This window comes from Equus przewalskii, chromosome 5, assembly GCF_037783145.1.
Source record: "Equus przewalskii isolate Varuska chromosome 5, EquPr2, whole genome shotgun sequence".
In the NCBI taxonomy this organism is placed as follows: Eukaryota; Metazoa; Chordata; class Mammalia; order Perissodactyla; family Equidae; genus Equus; species Equus przewalskii.
In genome coordinates, this window is record NC_091835.1 from 71,442,031 (window position 1) to 71,458,941 (window position 16,911).

Sequence of the window (16,911 nt, forward strand, 5' to 3'; positions counted from 1 at the left end):
GCCACCACTCCAGTTCCACCCAATTAGGATCCACTCAGCTCAATACCCCGTCGCCCTCCAGTGTTCCTGGATGACCCCTCGTTAACACTCGAGGATTCCTCTGGACCTCCACCCCCCCAGCTCAGACAAGCTGTCTCTTCCGTGACCCACTCTCGGGACACTCATTAGAATCAGACATTTTTCGTTATCTCTCTTTTTCCAAGGTCACAAGATTTTCCCTACATTTTTCAGCCCAGCGGCTGTGAGACTTTGGAGAGGAGGGACTGGAACTCTGGGAACCAAAAATACGCGTTCTGCTCCACACTCAGATTAGTCGATTAGTCTTAAAAGGCCAGAACCGTCTCTTGCTCGCTCTTTAGCTGAGAGACCCAAGACCCATGGCAGAAGGAATGAGACCACCACATGCCTTAGTTCTTCTAACCCTGTCGTCCCACTATAGCCCAATTCTCAGCCCCCACAGCGGGTCTCCTGCTCAGCCACAGGAAAGTTCACTAAGGTCGTTCTAAAGAGGCTTTTAGAAAAGCAGCGGGAACCCCACAGTCTGCGGGGCAGAATTAAGGAGAAGGGAGGTGAAGGACAACCTAGGAAAAGGAAGCAGGTTCTTGAGACTAAGGCCCGGGGGCAGGGGCTTAGGCCGAAGGCTGGGCGGGAACTGAGATGCACATACAACTGTCCCTGCGCTCTGTGGGACAGAGTACAGTCCCCTCCAACATCCAGGTAAGGGCCACCCTCCCAGACGGAGAAGAGCCGGGATCCGACAGTAGCCTGGTCCTTGGACCAATCACAACCTTTTCTCAAGAAAGAGGCGGAGCCAAAGGGGGGCTGACTCTTCCCTTGTCCCCGCCCCGCTAGGTAAAGTAACCAATCGCAATCCACCTCGAGGAAGCGAGCGCAAGCCGCAATAACCAATCACGCCGCGAAGCTTCTCGTGCATGCTTGACCCTGCCCCTCCAGCTGCGACAAAGATGGCGCGCGAGCTCCTGGGTTCTGTAGTTTTCTCGGGATTCGAAGGCCCGGGTGCTCGAGTCAGCCCTTATCGCCCCGCCCCCAGGCCCTTCCACTACGCTAGTACGCATGCCCAGAGCCCCAGCCCAGGGGAGAAGAGACACGAAAGGAAGGAGGCGGGACGACATTGGAAAAAAAAAAAAGCAAACAAAAAAACCACCCTCCGGTCGGGAGGCGACAGGGGAGGGGTCCGCTCCTCCCAGAAGGCGGTGCTGTCTGCCCGGGCGAGCCACGCGGAGGGTTGTGGGGCGGATAGCGTCTCTCCTGATGGAGCCTCATGGAGTCCGGTGGGCGGGGGACTCCATATCCCAGCATGCCCTGCGGCGGGCCCGACCGGCCGCGACTCGGGGCTTGGCCCCGGCCCTAGCTCGTCGGCGGTGTATCGGGGCGCGTGGAGGCTGCAGTCACGGTGGCGCCCGCGGGGACGGAGGAGGGAATGAGTGAAGAGGAGCAGGGCTCCGGCACTACCACGGGCTGCGGGCTGCCCAGGTGAGCCGCCTCGTATCGATCCCTGCAGGGCTAAGAGCGTGGTGCGGTGCGGAGGGGGTAGCGGTGCGGCCCCAGCATGCACCTGGCCTGAGGGTTGTTCCCGGCAAGCACTGGGGTACTGGGCCGTGGTTCCCGGCATGCATCCCGGCAGTGGTCACTGCCTCCAGCTGTAAATAGTTTGGGGTTGGCCGGGTTCCCAGACTGCACTGGGGCACTGGGCTTTACGCCCCCGACATTCAGTGCATTTGGTGGGTACTGAGTTCCTGGCCTGCACTGTGTCAGGGGACATGCACTTCCAACCTGCACTGGGGTACAGGATCCCCGCCTTGACTGAGACAGGAACAGCGCAGTCCCCGCTTGCCTTGGGGCAGTGCACTCAGCTTTCTCAGCCTGCACCTCTTCTCCACATTGAACCCAGCCAATGGCTGCTGTATTGCTTGGGGTCCCCTGGACCCTATGTCCCCCATAATGTGCCTGGGTCTGATGTGGCAGTGCTTGGCCAGGTGGGTGCAGAGAGGAGAGGTGTGATGAGGGTCTGTGCCCCTCCCCCCAGTATAGAGCAAATGCTGGCAGCCAACCCGGGCAAGACCCCGATCAGCCTTCTGCAGGAGTATGGGACCAGAATAGGGAAGACGCCCGTGTACGACCTTCTCAAAGCCGAGGGCCAAGCCCACCAGCCTAATTTCACCTTCAGGGTCACCGTTGGCGACACCAGCTGCACTGGTGAGGAAGGCTTGGGCAACCTGGCTGGGGTGTGCGTTCACAGGGCCCCATTGGCTTTATTTCTTGGAGTTTCTTCACAGTCCTCTTCTCCAAGGCCGCTGAGGGAAGGAGAGATTTCAGGGGAAAAGCCACTGACTGGATTGGGAGAACAGGTCTGCTAGGAGGAGGGTAGGACTGCCACGGTGATCTGGCAGATCGTCATCATCCTAGAGAAAAAAATAAGAGATAAACTGAAATCTCAGCGAAGTATTTGGGGAAGTGAGTGCCTGCTGTGCTCTCTGTTCCAGGTGCTCTGTTGCAAATTCCTCTTTAGTCTTAAACCTCAGTCTAATCCAGTGATGTAGGTAGTAGTATTCTCATGTTAGGTGTGAGGAAACTGAGGCTCAGAGAGATTCTTTAGCTGGTGCAAGGTCACATCCCTAGGAAGTGGCAGAGCCAGGCTTTGACTGTAGAGCCTACTGTTTCTGTTTTTCCAGCCATCTCTATTTATTGAGCGCAAAGAAAGTGCTGGCCAGAGGAAAGTGAGGCAGAGAAAGAATCTCCACCCACAGTATCTGAGTTCAGCAGCAGTTCTGCCTGGCATGGCTTGATTTGGGGAGCTCATGGAAGAATAAAGGAGGGCCCTTCCTTCCAGCGATTAGTGTGACACTTCCAGTCTTGGGCAGGGGGAGGTGTGTGAGAGGGGCCTTGGTTGACTACCTCTAGCTGTGAGGAGAGAGGCTGTGGGATGCCGGTTTCTCTTCCATCCTTCCAGTGACCTCCAGTATTGCCCACACCCCCTCTCTCAGGTCAGGGCCCCAGCAAGAAGGCAGCCAAGCACAAGGCAGCTGAGGTGGCCCTCAAACACCTCAAAGGGGGGAGCATGCTGGAGCCGGCCCTGGAGGACAGCAGGTGAGGGAGGAAGAGCCAAGGCATCCTAGAGGCCCTGCCAGGAACCCACGCCCTTGCGCCAGCCCCTCTGCCCAGTAGGCCTGGCGCAGTGATGCTTAGCCACCTCGACCTGGCCTTTTCCTGAGAGTTTCCTCTGGACCCGGGCAGGATGCTTACAGGGCTCCTGCTGCTGGAAGGATTCTGGGGGGAATAGCCAGCCGCACTGAGGGGTCATGGCTGTGGTTTGGGACCTAGGCTAGGGAGGGAGAGGGGTGGAGGCTGAGGCTGGAAGGAGTTGCTCCCCAACATGCCTCCTCTTTCTGGCAAGCTGTCCTTCCCTCTTCCACACTCAGGTCAGGAGCTTGTTGCTCCCGTGGTTCTTGGGTACGAAGAGACCCTCCTTGCCCTTTTCTCACTCTTTTTGATCTGGTGTTTGGCAGCAAAGGAGCCCAGGAGGAAGAGCTGGTGGTTGAACTTCCCTGAGTCTTTGGCTCGAGTGGGAAGGAATTTTCTTAGGGCATGGGCAGGTCAGGAGACCTGGGTCCCCCTCCGCCCCCTCCCACATGGGTGTGAATCAAAGGCCCCCTTCCCCTCGGGAAGTTCTTTTTCTCCCCTAGACTCTTCACTGCCTGAGGACGGTCTGGTTTTAACTGCTGCAGCGGCTGCTACTCCCGTTCCGTCTGCTGTCCCAACCAGGTATCTTGTGTCTCCTGACTGCCTGGGCGGGGAGGAAGGGCTCCTGGCTCCTGGCCCCCAGCCCTTGGACCCAGGCAGGTCAGGCGTGAGGAAGTCTGAGAGTAAACAGAGGATGAATAGTTGGGGACCAGGATTTGAAGAATTTGCACCCGCTGGTAAGCTCTTGGGACAGGAAGTAATTGGTGACTTTTAAATAGCCATGTGGATGATGTTTGACCATGTTTAAAGGTCTTGCAGGCCCCATTTTCTTCTGAGCCGGCCACGAGATGGTCTTATGTGAGTCCCACCAGGTGCTTCGGGGACTGGATATACAGCCCCTCTCTCACTGTCCTGGAGAAGTGATGATCAAGTGTTCCAGAAAATTGAAATGGGCCTGGGACCTGGAGGAGACCTCACTTGGGTGGGAGGGGCAAGGAAGCCGGCTGGACGTCTGGACAGACAGCTGCCTGCCTGGCAGGGAGTAGGGAGGTGGTAGTTGGGAAAACCAAAGCAGAGCTGAGGACTCATGCGCAGCCACAGAAGGAGGCAGCCCCATCAGCATTGGTCTTGGGCCCTTCTTCCTTCAGGAGCCCCCCCATGGAGGTGCAGCCCCCCGTCTCCCCTCAGCAGTCTGAGTGCAACCCCGTTGGCGCTCTGCAGGTGTGCCCCATCCTCATTTTCTGTGCATGCCTGTCTTCTCTTGAACTAGGGGCTGTGCGGGAAGGTTCTGTGGGCCGGTTACCCTGTTTGCGGGCTATCCACCCCCCTGTATTCCTTCTCCTACCTGAGGCTTCTAGGGTAGGAGGGAGAGGATGCGAGGTGTCTTTTCTCACTCAGCCTTGTGTGCCCTTGTTTCCCCTTCCAAGGAGCTGGTGGTGCAGAAAGGCTGGCGGTTGCCTGAGTACACGGTGACCCAGGAGTCTGGGCCGGCCCACCGCAAAGAGTTTACCATGACCTGCCGAGTGGAGCGTTTCATTGAGATTGGTAACTGGGCAGAACAGTTCTTGTAGCTACTGTCCCCCAGCCACGCGCAGCTCCTAGTCTTTCTCTGCTCCGGCCCGCGGTCCTGGCTTCTCTGCTCTGGGCTCGGCTCCTTCCTCCTAGCTTCTTCCTTGAGCCCTCTCTTTACCTCCCTCTTCTGGCCCATCGTGTTCTCAGGTGCCTGGCAGATCCCGAGCTCCCCTTTCCAACTGACATCCCCTGAGGGGACCCTCAACCCAAGTTTGAGCTGGGTGGACAGTTTGAGCTAGGTCTTTTGGGAATCATAAACCAGCAGCCCTCTCCCACATGCAGGCAGTGGCACTTCCAAAAAGCTGGCAAAGCGTAATGCGGCGGCCAAAATGCTGCTTCGAGTGCACACGGTGCCCCTGGATGCCCGGGATGGGAATGAGGCGGAGCCTGATGACGACCACTTCTCCATTGTGAGTGGCTTGTGGGCCGGGCACTGGGCTCCATGTGCTGTGCCGGTGCAGGCACTGGGGGCTCAGGAGTCTGTGGGTCGGGAGTAAGCCTCTCTGGGTCCCGGGCCTGCTTCTGCCCATTTTCCTACCAGACCCAGGGCTCCTTGGGCCTCCTCTCAGCCTTAACTGTAGGCCCACCTGGTGAGTGCTGTGGGGGAGCTGGCCCAGGACAGGGGCCTTGTAGGCTTGTGTTACTGGGATGAGGAAAGCTGCCTGGCCATCTGGTCCAGGGTCTAGTTGTTAGAGGAGGCCATACAGGGAGGGACTGGGGGGAGGCAAGCTGGAGGAAGCTTCTCGGTCTTTTCTCTCCTAATAGACATTGCATGTCTGTTAAATGCCTGGGTCTCACAGCTCCTGGCTGCATATTTCTCACTGTCCCCATCTCGTCAGGGTGTGGGCTCCCGCCTGGATGGACTTCGGAACCGGGGCCCAGGCTGCACCTGGGATTCTCTGCGGAATTCGGTGGGAGAGAAGATCCTGTCCCTCCGCAGCTGCTCCCTGGGCTCCTTAGGTGCTCTGGGCCCTGCCTGCTGCAGTGTCCTCAGTGAGCTCTCTGAGGAGCAGGCCTTCCATGTCAGCTACCTGGATATTGGTATGGCTAGTTGGGGGGCCGGGGGATGGTGGGGACTGGACCAGAGCAAGTATGGATGGGTCTGAGGGGGTGTGGGAGGGCGTGATGATGCGTGCACCCCTCCTGGTGCTGCCTTCCCGCCCAACGCTGCCTCCCTCCTCTTTCTTGGTCTCCAGAGGAGCTGAGCTTGAGTGGGCTCTGCCAGTGTCTGGTGGAGCTGTCCACACAGCCGGCCACTGTGTGTCATGGCTCTGCAACCACCAGGGAGGCGGCCCGTGGTGAGGCCGCTCGCCGTGCCCTGCAGTACCTCAAGATCATGGCGGGCAGCAAGTAAAGGCCCAGCTGGACTCATGGACGTGCACCCTTGCTCCCTGCTCTTCCTGCCCTGGCCCCCGCATCTGCCCAGCTCTGGTACCCCCCAGGAGGTGCCGTCTCTACCTCTGACACAGACTGCTTGCCGGCAGGCCGTGGAGGGCCAGGAGCCAGGGACCACAGGGCCTCAGCTGGCCCAGGATCCATCCTCTTGTTATTGGTGATGACAAGGGAGAAGGAAATGGGGGGTCTCCCCTAGAGCCCAGAATAAACGTGCTGCTCCTTGGATTCTTAAACCCTGCCCTCTCTGTTCCCTGAGTAGTGCTGATGGCAGAGGAGGTTAGCAGTAGGTCACCTCCCCTGTTGTGCCTCCCCCCTTCTTCCCCACATGTCCCCATGTTTGCCTTTCTGGTGGCAGGAGGCTGGGTGCAGTGACCTCCAGGAACCCCATGAGGAGGGTCTGGTTTGGTGGAGAAGGTGGGGGCTGCGCTTCTTGCCTTGGGGCTCCCTCCCAGCCCTTTCAAGTCTCATACAGACACAGACACATGGATTCAGAAGCCAGACAGCTTTATTTGGGGGGGACACATGGCACTTTTGGATGTGGGCTTTGCATGCACAAATATCAAGGAAGGACATGTCGTTTCTTCCCAAAGCGTTGAGGGGCAGCCAGGCTCCAGAACAGGGAGTTCAGCCCCTCCCCAGCTCGAGGACTCAGCCGTTTGGTACTCCAGGAGCCCCAGGTGTTTCTGCCAAACCTTAGGAGAGACCTGTCCTCAGCCGGAGCTCTTTTCAGTCCCTCTCTTCTCTAGCCCCCTCCCTTTCCTTTCTCTTTGGCCCCTGCCCTTTCTGTCTCCAGCCCCTGTGTTGCCCATAACCCTCTCACACTTACCTCTGGGGCTGAAACAGGAAGGCTGGGCTCCAGTCTGGTCTCTGCATGGCCTGGAGCAGGGAGCGCCGGAGTGGCCCAGGGGTCTGGGCATCCTGCGGTGGGTAGGGTTCGGTGTCTTCCTCCTGTGCCACGGAGGCATCCGGGAAGGAAGACGGGCAAAGTCCTTGGGCATTTAAGTCACAAGGGGAAGGGAGTGGCTTCCAGGGGCAAGTAGTAGGAGGCTGAGGAGCCATTTCCTCAGATGTGAGGACCCAGTGAAGACCCTGGCAGCCAGACAGAAGCTTTGAACCTAGAGCATAAGGCTCAAGCTGAGGTAGAGGAAAAATGGTGACATGGAGGTGGGGGTGCTAACTTACCTCGAACATCTGGTCTCCTTCATTCTGGCCCCCTGGTCCTTCAGTGTGGCCCCAGTCTGTTATCAACAGCAGCACCACCAGCAACACTGCTGCCCGCCTGGAATCCATCCTATCTGCCTTCCTACAGGCACACCCACCTTTTATACCTGCTGTCCCCTGTCTCCTAGCCCCACAACAGCCTGAGGGGGAATCTAGTGCAGGCAATGGAAATGCACAGCTCCATTAAGAGCCACCTGGGATCCCCTCCCATGGCACCCCCCAGACTTCCTGCTCTCAGTCTCCAGCCCCCAGCCCCTAAGCCTGGAGTTACAGACTTTATTAGATGCATAAATCCTGTCTCTAGAGCTCAAGAAGCGTCATTAATTGCAGACACTGTGTCAGAGCCAGGCCCTAGGGGGCCTTCAAGAACCCCCAATACCTCAACAGGTTGGAGAGCTCTAATTGCACACCGCTTTCTTAACTGTAGAATAAAAGCGGAAGGAAAGTCCTGTCAGGAAGGGTTAGGCGTGTCCTGGAACAGAGGGAGGTGGGGGCAAGAGCAGGAGTCAGAGTTGGCCAGGATGACCCGCCTGGTCCCTCCCCTCACCGGGGCTGCAGTCAGGGTCACCCAGCCCCTTCACCCTCCTGTGTACACGCCTTTTTTTTTTTTTTTTTTTTTAAAGATTTTATTATTTCCTTTTTCTCCCCAAAGCCCCCCGGTACATAGCTGTATATTCTTCGTTGTGGGTTCCTCTAGTTGTGGCATGTGGGACGCTGCCTCAGCGTGGTCCGATGAGCAGTGCCATGTCCGCGCCCAGGACTCGAACCAACGAAACACTGGGCCGCCTGCAGCGGAGCGCGCGCGAACCTAACCACTCGGCCACGGGGCCAGCCCCCTGTGTACACGCCTTTTGGAGGGTTAAAGATGGAATCACCACTATGAGATTTGCCTGTAGATAGAAAAGTGAGACACGGAAGGAGACGAAAAGGTTTCGGAGCTCGCAGAAGGTGGAGATCGCTTCAGCGTTGTAGACTGACCCGTCTTCACCAGAGAGCGCTGCTTAGGACCTGCCTCCCCTTGGCCCAGAGCCAGCCCCTGCAGCCGAAGCGCTGCTGCCACCCTGTGGTCACAGCTCTGCACTGTCAGGCCAGGCGCTTTCCTTCTGGAATAGCTCTGTGAGGGGTGGGCTGGGTTGGAGGGCCTAGGGCCCCGACTCCGTGTCCCAGAAAGGCAGGGGCAGGATACTGGGGCTGGCCTATCGTTTTGTCTGTCTCCTTCCAGTCACCCCAGCCTCTGCCTGCTCTAGTGCTGACCCATCGAGGCAATCGAATCCCGCCTTAGGAAAAGTCAGTCACTGCCTCTCAGGGAGGGGTCCCTCAGAGCCACCGGTGCAGTTTCCCTTCTGATCCCAGAGTCCTTCCTAGGCCTTCCCACAGGGCGGTTCTGTGGCCTCTGCTGGAGAGGCGGCATGAGGTCGTGAGCCTGTGAGCCAGCCTTGCGCAAGCTGTCTGCCTCTCAGCTGCAGTTTCTTCACCTAGAACATGGCAGCAGCAAAGGAGCCGCTTCCCGGGGGGAAGCACTGTTTGAGACACTCTCTGTAATCCATTTGGCACAGGATCTGACTTAGAGCAAGTGTCCTCAAAACGTGAGCTGTGACGATCCTTGCACACCAGAGTCCTGGGGACTTGCCATCTCCTGAGGCCGTCTTCGGACAGTCTTCTCCTTACCTGGAGCTGGCTCCCATGGCTCTGTGGCTCCAGCAGGGCCCCAGTTTGCCCCAGTCAGTCTCACAGAACATCTCTCATCTCTTTCATGTTCACAAGCCTTCTGCGTGTTTGAAGACAGATTTCATGCTCCCACTCTGAGTCTTTTTTTGTTCAAGGGAAGTGTTGTCCCCTCTTTAAAGCAAGGCATCTAGAAACCACCTTACACTTTGGATAGGTAGGTTAGGGCAGGTTTTGATCTGGATGTTCTAGATATCATGTTTCTGTTAATGCAGCCTTAGTTAGGGTGTACGTTTCTGTAAACTTTCTCTCACAGTTGGTCCCAAGCACAGAACCTGACATTCCTCATTCTATCTTGTAGTTTCAGTGTCGCTTACAAGGGAGCATCAAGTCTGTGGGTAGACGGCTCCTCTGCGGGAAATGGATCCTGCACCACATCGGGGCCCTTGTCTGTTCTTTGACAGAGGTCCAGAGGAGCGGGGCTGCGAGGGAGGGGGAGGCGCTGCAGAGTGGCTCTGGGGGCCACGGGACTCAGTTTCAGTCCTCGCTCTGGCGCTTCCCTGTGTGCCTTGGCCAGGTGCTCCACCTCAGCCTGAGTTCATCCTCAATAACAGGAGGCAAACGCCTCTGTTCTCAGGAGGTCCTGGCAAGCAGTAAATGACTTGATGAAAGCCAGGCGTCTAGTATTCCATCCTGCACAGAGCAGGCACTCAGCGAATGTTTCCCACCCTCCTGCTTCCCCCTCTCATATTTCTCTGATCACCAATTAGGAGCGGGTCTGAGCTGAGGCTGCATCCAGAAAGGGGCTGGTCTAGCTGGCTTCCCACGTCCAGGATGGAGTTGATTGCTGTCTCTTTTGGTTAGAAGTTGGAATAGGTTAATTCTTCTACTTGGGAAACTGTCCTGCTTTCAGAGTCTTATCCACACCTCCAGAATTTCTCAATCTTGACTTTGTTATTTGGCTTCCAGCAACTTCCTTTCTTGCCTTTCTCTGGACCCCCATGTGCTCCTGACCACATCACAGTAAAGACCACCACTGCCTTTCCCACTCTCCTGAGGAGACTCGGGCTTCCGATTTGTGTCAATTATACCAAACATCAGCCACAAACAGCCTCTAAACCACTTCTGTCCTCTTGGGAAGCCCTCAGACACCTGCTGTCTCCTGGTCGAGTTCGCGAGCCTGCTTCCCTCGCCTCACTTGTGATGAGAATTATCACGCAAGTGAAGGACACACACAAATGCCCAGAAATGCAGAGTGATCGCCCCACACCTCCCCACGGTTCTGAGCATTTCCTGTTTTTCTTGTGAACTCTCTTCCCTGCTTCTAAGCAAACTCCACCCCTCATTTCCAGACCAGCCTCCTCCCCACACCCACAGAAGTCACAGAAAGCTTCTTTTTCAGTGTCTATGTGCACTCCCCAGACATGCTGGAAACTTGAGGGTGGGGCGTATAAAGTTTCTTAATTTTGGGGAGGTCAGGAGGGGATAAAACACTGAAAGCTAAGAAGTCACTTGCCTTCAGACACCCTCCCATCCCCCATCTACATAAAGCACCTAAGTTCTCCAGCAAGTGCTCCTGTGATGCTGAGGGCCCTGGCGCCCAGGGCAGGGCAAAGATCTGAGCCCCAGTCTCTGTGGCTCATGTTGTGTTATGTAATATATAAACCACCCACCTTCTCTAGGCTGTGTCTTCCATGCATAAAAGGAGGGATAAGAATCCCTGCTCCTTCTGTCCTAAGAAATGGGAGTGAGGAAGATCACAGACATCAAAGCCAACGAGCTCCCAGAAAGAGTGGACAATGCAACTTGTCGATGAGAGTACTGAAGCATCAGACAGAACAGTGGTTCTCTTGATAGTTTAATGTTATATTTGCAGCATAAATAAGGCACAATATATGTCAGGGCAAGGGAGAAAGGGAGAAGGCATGGCTGGGGGGGGCGGGTAACTGCTAAGTGGCAAGGGGGAAGGAAGAAGGGACGGTTAGGGAGAAGAGAGCGAAGCCTCTGCCTCAGCCCCGTCCCGGGAGAACGTGAGAGCCTGCTCACAGGGACATGCGGAATTGGGTGGAGGGGAGAGGGAGAAGATGGTTTTGTAACAAAACAGCCTGTAGCACTGCATCCTCCCATCTGTCAAAGCCCACCACTGGGGACTGGGGAGTCCCAGACCCAGAGTCGAGTTCCTTGATGAGGTGGAGAGGTGTTGCTGCGTGTCAGATATACAGGTGAACAGAGATACAGCCATAGACACACACTGCTTTCTTTTCAATAGATACTATGTTAGGAGGCTGCAGCCCCCACTGCTGGGGCGGGAGGCTCATCTCCCTCCCTGAAAGGTGTGTGTGTGCGTCTGTGGGAGAACAGGACAGCTCAAGCTCCAGCTGGTCCTTCCTCTAACAGAGAACGTGGAGTGATCAGTCTGCAAGAAAATATGGGACAACTTCTGTCCAGACAGATGCAGGACTGGTTTTAGGGATACGCAGAAGGAAGACAAACCTAGATTGTGATGTGAGTGATGTGTTTGTTGTTTTAATGGGAGTGGAGGGAGGGACTGGAGGAAATGGAAAAATATGTTAGTGCTAAGGCAGAGGATGGTACTTAAAATATCCTAGACACCCTCAAGAATTTCCCAGCTTGCCCCTAAGGCAATGGTTCTCATTTTTAGTGTGCATCAGAATCACTTGGAGTGCTTGTCAGGGCCCAACCCTAGAGCTCCCGATTCAGTAGGTCTGGGGAGGGGCCCGAATGTGCATTTCTAAGTTCCCAGACGATGGTGCTGCTGGTCCTGGACCATATTCTAAGAACTACTGCCCGAAGGGAAAGTCAGTGAAACTAGTGCTCATAGCCATTTCTTACAGCTAAAACACCACTTACCAGTAGCTAATGCTGGTGAGAGATCTTTGTGCTACCAGCCTCCCGTTAAAAAAATAAAATTAAACCCTAGCAGCACAATACAAACCTGCATCTGCAAAGGACATAAGCTGCCTTAACCTGCCCTACTCTCCCCAGCTTTTCCTCATTCTGGGGTAGGACTTTACCCCAAAGAGAGATGAATGAACTGGTACAGAGGGTGGGAAAGTTGGCCAGCAGCCACCTATGCTCATTCCTGCTGGGTTACCACACCGCCCTCGGGTGGGTAGATGGGGATTTATGTCTCTGTGCACATGCCCGTGTGCAAGAAACAGAGAGAAATCGGTTCTATACTCTGAGGGGGATGATTAGGGTTGTGGGAGGCTGAAGTAGGATGTGGGGGGTCCCCTAATCTGCCTTAGGATCCTCACCTGTCCTGTTCCTCCCTCCACCCCTGTCAAACAAAAGTCTAAAGAAGCAGGAAGAGCATATCAACAAAGGCATATGTGGTCTAGCTAAAAGGACTGGATTCTAAACAGACTGGTTATGAAATTTTAAAAAAAGAATACATTTCCTTCCTGTGTATACAATGTACAATATTAATGGAAAATAATGATTTGGGGATGGGAAGGAAGTTATGAAAGGGGGGGCTTTTTTTGAGGGGGAGAGCTGTCTCAGGGCTAGCACCTTTAAAGGAGCCTCTCAGGGTGGAGCAGGGGAGCCTCAGAAACGAGAGGAGGAATCTTTGGTTCTGCTTGGTGGTTCAGGCTGTAGATGGGACACGGTTATGGATAAGCACCCGTCTACGGGATGGGTGTGCAGGAGGGCAGTGAATCAGGAGAGGAGCCGAGAACAAGAGACCAGGCACAGGGAAGGCAGCAAGGTGAGGCTCAGTTAGGCCATCCTTTCACCACCACCAAGTATGTGGTCTGGAGCTTAGGGCCAAGGTGAGGAGCGGAGGCCAAAGGAAGCCAGATTTAGGGTGTACAACCAACAGGGTAAGAGGAAGTAAAGGAGGTCCTCCTCTTTCCAGTTCTCCCTAGCAGTGTGGGAGGCTTTCTCAGACTTTCAACTCTAAGCGAGCTTTCTGTTAAGAGAACGGGACAGAAAGCCTGCAGGCCAGAAGACCCAGTCCTGGCTCCCATGTCTATGGCCTTGGGTATCCAGCAGCTGCGTCTCTGGAGCAAGGTGGGAGGCCTGAGTCCTGGCTTCACTAGGATGAGTCTCAAGGCACCCACACTCCCAGCTCCTTTCACCAAGTGTCTTCCCTCAGGCCCCTAGAAAGGCCATGGTCCTTAAGAAGGGCTAAGTGACACCTTCCATGATGTTTGGTTCTAGTCCAAATGAGTCTGGAAGGCAAAGCGCAGGGGAGAGCGGCCACGTGGCTGGCAGCAATGACATGGTAAGTGACACTCCCCTTGATTATAAGAGAGGCTTCAGGGTAAGCAATTGCTCTGCCTTCTTAGTGAAACCAAGGACAACTAAGGAGCTGTTTGGGAGGGTCTGTCCTCCCCCTTCCTTGTTTCACTGCTACTTTACTACTAAGGCTCTGCCAATGCCCCTCATTTAGGTCTCCAATACTTACTTCCCACTGATGGAAGTGAAATAAGGACTCAGGAGAATTAGACTTGGGGGCTGAGAAACTAAATAAGATCCACTACATAAATCCTACGCAGAGACACACTGGCAGGGCTCAAACTTACTCCAAGGCCAGGTAGCGAGGCAGGGCATGTGTGCAGTGACAAACCGATTCTTAACTTGAAAAACACTTGACTGAAGGGGGAAGGAAAATAATCAAGGGTCTTATGAAGGCTCCTTGGGAGCCATAAACTCAGTCAAGCTTTGGGCAAAGCTGCTAGGGGGAAATCAAGATAATAAAAAAGGAAACACAACTGAAGCAGAAGAAAATCCCAAGGAGCAGCCGGCTAAAGGAAAAGTCCTGAGCACAAGTTATGGCTGTGAATTTTTAAAGGCAAGTAGAACCCCTGGAGGAGGCAGCCTGCATCCTGACCATCTGCCCTGCCATTTGCTAGTCTAAGTCACCTCAGGGGCTGTTCCTGTTGGGTCCTGGGTGGCAGAGGATGAAAAAATCATGTTTTCTCTCCTTTCTCTTCAGCAGGTGTGGCTTGTTCAGCACCGGCTCTGAAAAGCAGGAGGGAAAATTACAAACAAATGCAGTAAAACATGTCATCCGACTGGCTCACCAGTTTAATCACTCTGAGGAGATGGGAATCTTGTAGCTTAGAACATTTCCTCATTCCCCCATGACAGCCAATTTGGGAAGACAAAATAGGAAAGGAAGCTGGCAGTTATTTTGTATGTATGCTTAAGATGGAGAGGGGAGAGATGGAGAAAAGGACATTCTTGCCTTGGGCAGATGGCAGAAGGTGGCTCTGGGACAACGGGAAGGTTTCATAGTGAAGGGCTATGAAAGCTGACCTATCTATCCACAGGCCTCTGGCTTTGGATTGCTTCCTACAGCCCTGGTAGAAATTGTGTAGTTCAGAGCCAAAGGAAGATGAGAAATCTTAATGGGGAAGAAAGAGGGGCAAGAAGGACGAATTTCTCCCCCTACCACCCAACTCTTCAAAGTAAGAACGGCTGAGAGCAATAGTCACCAGTCTCCCAGGCAGGCCAAACCCTCCACAAGCAGGGCTCTTCTGCTGAGGATAGGACTGCGCCTCTCCCCATCCTACCTTATACTCAAGAAACCCCACTCAGGACCTTGGCTGTGACACCTCAGAGTCCTGGGGCTTGGACTATGGAGAAGCATTGCTTCTGTGCAGCAGAGAGCAGAAAAGTGCTGAAGAAACACTGCAGAGCCAGAGAGACCTAGTGGCCAGGCTAGGAAGCTGGTGAAAGAGAGAGAAGAGAGATCCAGAGGGTGGGGGGCACTTGTGAATATAAGACCCAGCTCAGGAAAGAAGACAGATGTGTGAGGCTGAGAGATGGGGAAGAGCCAGAGAGCGCAGGAGTCCCTTACGTGACAGCCTCTAGAGGGCTGCATCTCAACCAGTTCTACAAGAGGGACAGAGGCAGTAATGTGGACAGGGAAATAAAGAAGGAGGAGCAGGAGCAGAAAGATGACCAAAAGGAATATGTATGCTTTGGCCAGTAAACTCTTGTAAGACATACAAGGATCAAGCTTTAAACGACATTCTTCCTACTGGGCCTGAGGGTTAGGACTGAAGGAAGATGGAGTGGGGAGGGGGTCAGCCAGTCAGACCCCAGGCACTTTCCCTTTTCACTACCAAGCAACAGCTAATAAGGCCACAAGATGAGGTTGCCAAGATGAGGTTAGCGGGAGGTGGAAAAGACCCCACGACTAGACTGGGAAAACTCGAGAGACAAAATGAGGTACCCAAATAGCTCCGGAAATAGATGAAAAAGGGTTAGAACTCTTGGGGTTTTGTTTCTTTCTTTTTGCTTTTTGTTTGTTGTTTGGGTGGCAGGTAGGGAGAAGGACTAAGGTTTATGGAATAGCTGGAAAAGACTGCTACCTCATACATCAAAGGTAACCTTACATTTCCCATAAGTGAATGTTTTAACTAGAATTTAGGAAGGGGACAAAGGGATAAATAAGCAGCTACTGGGAGACAAAGTCCTGAGTCCACGGTGTGGCTGGGGATGGGTCAGAGGGTGACACGCCATCAACTCTAGCCTCCCTCTGCCCAGCAGGAAGTGGCATGCTGCTAAGGAACGAGAAGGTAGCAGCTGCGGCTTAGTGGGAAGAGAGGGAACCGAGAATCCTGAAACCTAGAAGAGCAAGGGTTAGTGTTAAAAGAGACAGGTACACGTGCACGGGCAGGGGTGATTGTTCGGACCATCTGGAAAGGCCTTTGGCTATGGATATATCAGAAACGCCCCCCTCGGGGGATGATCTATGCGGCTCTGGGGCTGGGAGGCTCCTAGTACAGGTGTCAACGTACATGACCATGTGGCTGAAGAGAAAAGCCTCACATCTGTCCGTTACTCACAACACACAATTTTCCCCCCATGTTGCCATGTCCGAGGCAGATGGGAGGGGATAAGATGATATCTCTCTTGGCTCCTGGGCGGGCGAGCTCTGGCTGGGGACCTCTCCACCAGGGGAGGCATCATCTGCCCGCAGACTGGGACTGTGGGGTCATGATCACATGCGACTGTATCGGCATGCTCAGTTCTGTCCTTTGGCTGGCCATCTGAGTGAGGACCGAGGTGGCCACAGCTTCAGCTGCAGAACGAACGCTGAGGCCATTGCTAGGGGCTGTTGCTGAGCTGTGCTGAATCACAGGGGCTGGAGAACCCGTTGGCTCTGAGCTTTCCTTGGGGCTTTCTGCCAGGAAGGAGAGCAAAGAGCAGAGAGCAAGTGGTTAGAAAACAGAATGGGGAAACAGGCAGGACTATCTTTTGCCATAATTTTAAAGGAGCCCAAAGGAAAAGGAGGCCCACCTTTTTTTGAGGGAAAATTTCCCAGAATCTTGGTCTCTAAGCTGTGAATGGTCTAGGAAATGGGAAACAGAAGGGAAGCAAGAACTAGGCCCAAATTAACCTATTTTTCCCAATAAAGCAAATCCCCAACGTGTTAATTATATTGTCTGGCTTCTAGGTCTTTGCACAGTTCATTACCCTTATTGGAACACTCTTCCTCTTATTCTTGTCTTTAAAGGTGATTTAAAATAGATCTCTTTTTAGCTATCCTCTCTGACTAGTTCCCACAGAAATGGAATCATGCCATTATTTTTTACGTTCCTTTAGCATGTAGTTGCATCACAGGTAAGCCTGATAAATATCAAGCTACAATCAAATGATGTTATGAATGACCAGTCCTTGGCTAAGGTTCAGTTAACACAACAAACCACAAAGAGGTCTGTTAGACCCTCCTGACTATCAATTAGCTAGGTATTAATAACTGAAAGCAATTACGATGAGTTATGCCACTCCACGTAAAGTGACAGTAACAGTTTACTACTAAACACAAAGATCTGAGCTCATACGAAGCTAGCTCGATGTTTCTCATCAGTCGAGGAG

General features: G+C 54.0%; 3 protein-coding genes across 22 annotated transcripts in view; 1 reads left to right on the forward strand and 2 right to left on the reverse strand.

The window, feature by feature from the left end:
• The first annotated feature begins 958 nt into the window (after positions 1 to 958).
• TARBP2 (TARBP2 subunit of RISC loading complex) lies at positions 959 to 6,401 on the forward strand. 3 transcript variants are annotated; one of them, XM_008527481.2, is made up of 9 exons: positions 959 to 1,494; positions 2,048 to 2,217; positions 3,006 to 3,108; positions 3,688 to 3,783; positions 4,350 to 4,422; positions 4,629 to 4,746; positions 5,056 to 5,183; positions 5,613 to 5,814; positions 5,970 to 6,401. In XM_008527481.2, the coding sequence occupies exons 1-9, from the start codon at positions 1,442 to 1,444 to the stop codon at positions 6,125 to 6,127; spliced, it is 1,101 nt and encodes a 366-aa protein (XP_008525703.1). In that variant the 5' UTR covers positions 959 to 1,441; the 3' UTR covers positions 6,128 to 6,401. The 3 variants fall into 3 exon arrangements, with proteins under 3 accessions (XP_008525703.1, XP_008525711.1, XP_008525707.1); XM_008527489.2 differs by having other exon boundaries at positions 1,263 to 1,494; positions 2,053 to 2,217; XM_008527485.2 differs by lacking the exon at positions 959 to 1,494 and adding an exon at positions 1,584 to 1,742.
• Positions 6,402 to 6,655: 254 nt separating this feature from the next.
• Positions 6,656 to 8,369, reverse strand: NPFF (neuropeptide FF-amide peptide precursor). Of its 4 annotated transcripts, none has more exons than XM_070621535.1 (4): positions 7,769 to 7,901; positions 7,351 to 7,471; positions 6,995 to 7,116; positions 6,656 to 6,860 (listed from the first exon to the last, which is right to left on the reverse strand). In XM_070621535.1, the coding sequence occupies exons 2-4, from the start codon at positions 7,456 to 7,458 to the stop codon at positions 6,728 to 6,730; spliced, it is 363 nt and encodes a 120-aa protein (XP_070477636.1). In that variant the 5' UTR covers positions 7,459 to 7,471; positions 7,769 to 7,901; the 3' UTR covers positions 6,656 to 6,727. The 4 variants fall into 4 exon arrangements, with proteins under 4 accessions (XP_070477636.1, XP_008525723.1, XP_008525717.1 ...); XM_008527501.2 differs by having other exon boundaries at positions 6,995 to 7,257; XM_008527495.2 differs by having other exon boundaries at positions 6,995 to 7,257; positions 7,351 to 8,369.
• Positions 8,370 to 10,895: 2,526 nt separating this feature from the next.
• Positions 10,896 to 16,911, reverse strand: part of LOC103555760 (cyclic AMP-dependent transcription factor ATF-7) — an 82,743-nt gene continuing 76,727 nt past the window's right edge. For all 15 annotated transcript variants that reach the window (XM_008527520.2, XM_008527544.2, XM_070621529.1 and 12 more), the window contains one exon: positions 10,896 to 16,216. In XM_008527520.2, the coding sequence (XP_008525742.1) occupies positions 15,999 to 16,216 (218 nt within the window). In that variant the 3' untranslated portion in view covers positions 10,896 to 15,998. The remainder of the gene's footprint in view (positions 16,217 to 16,911) is intronic.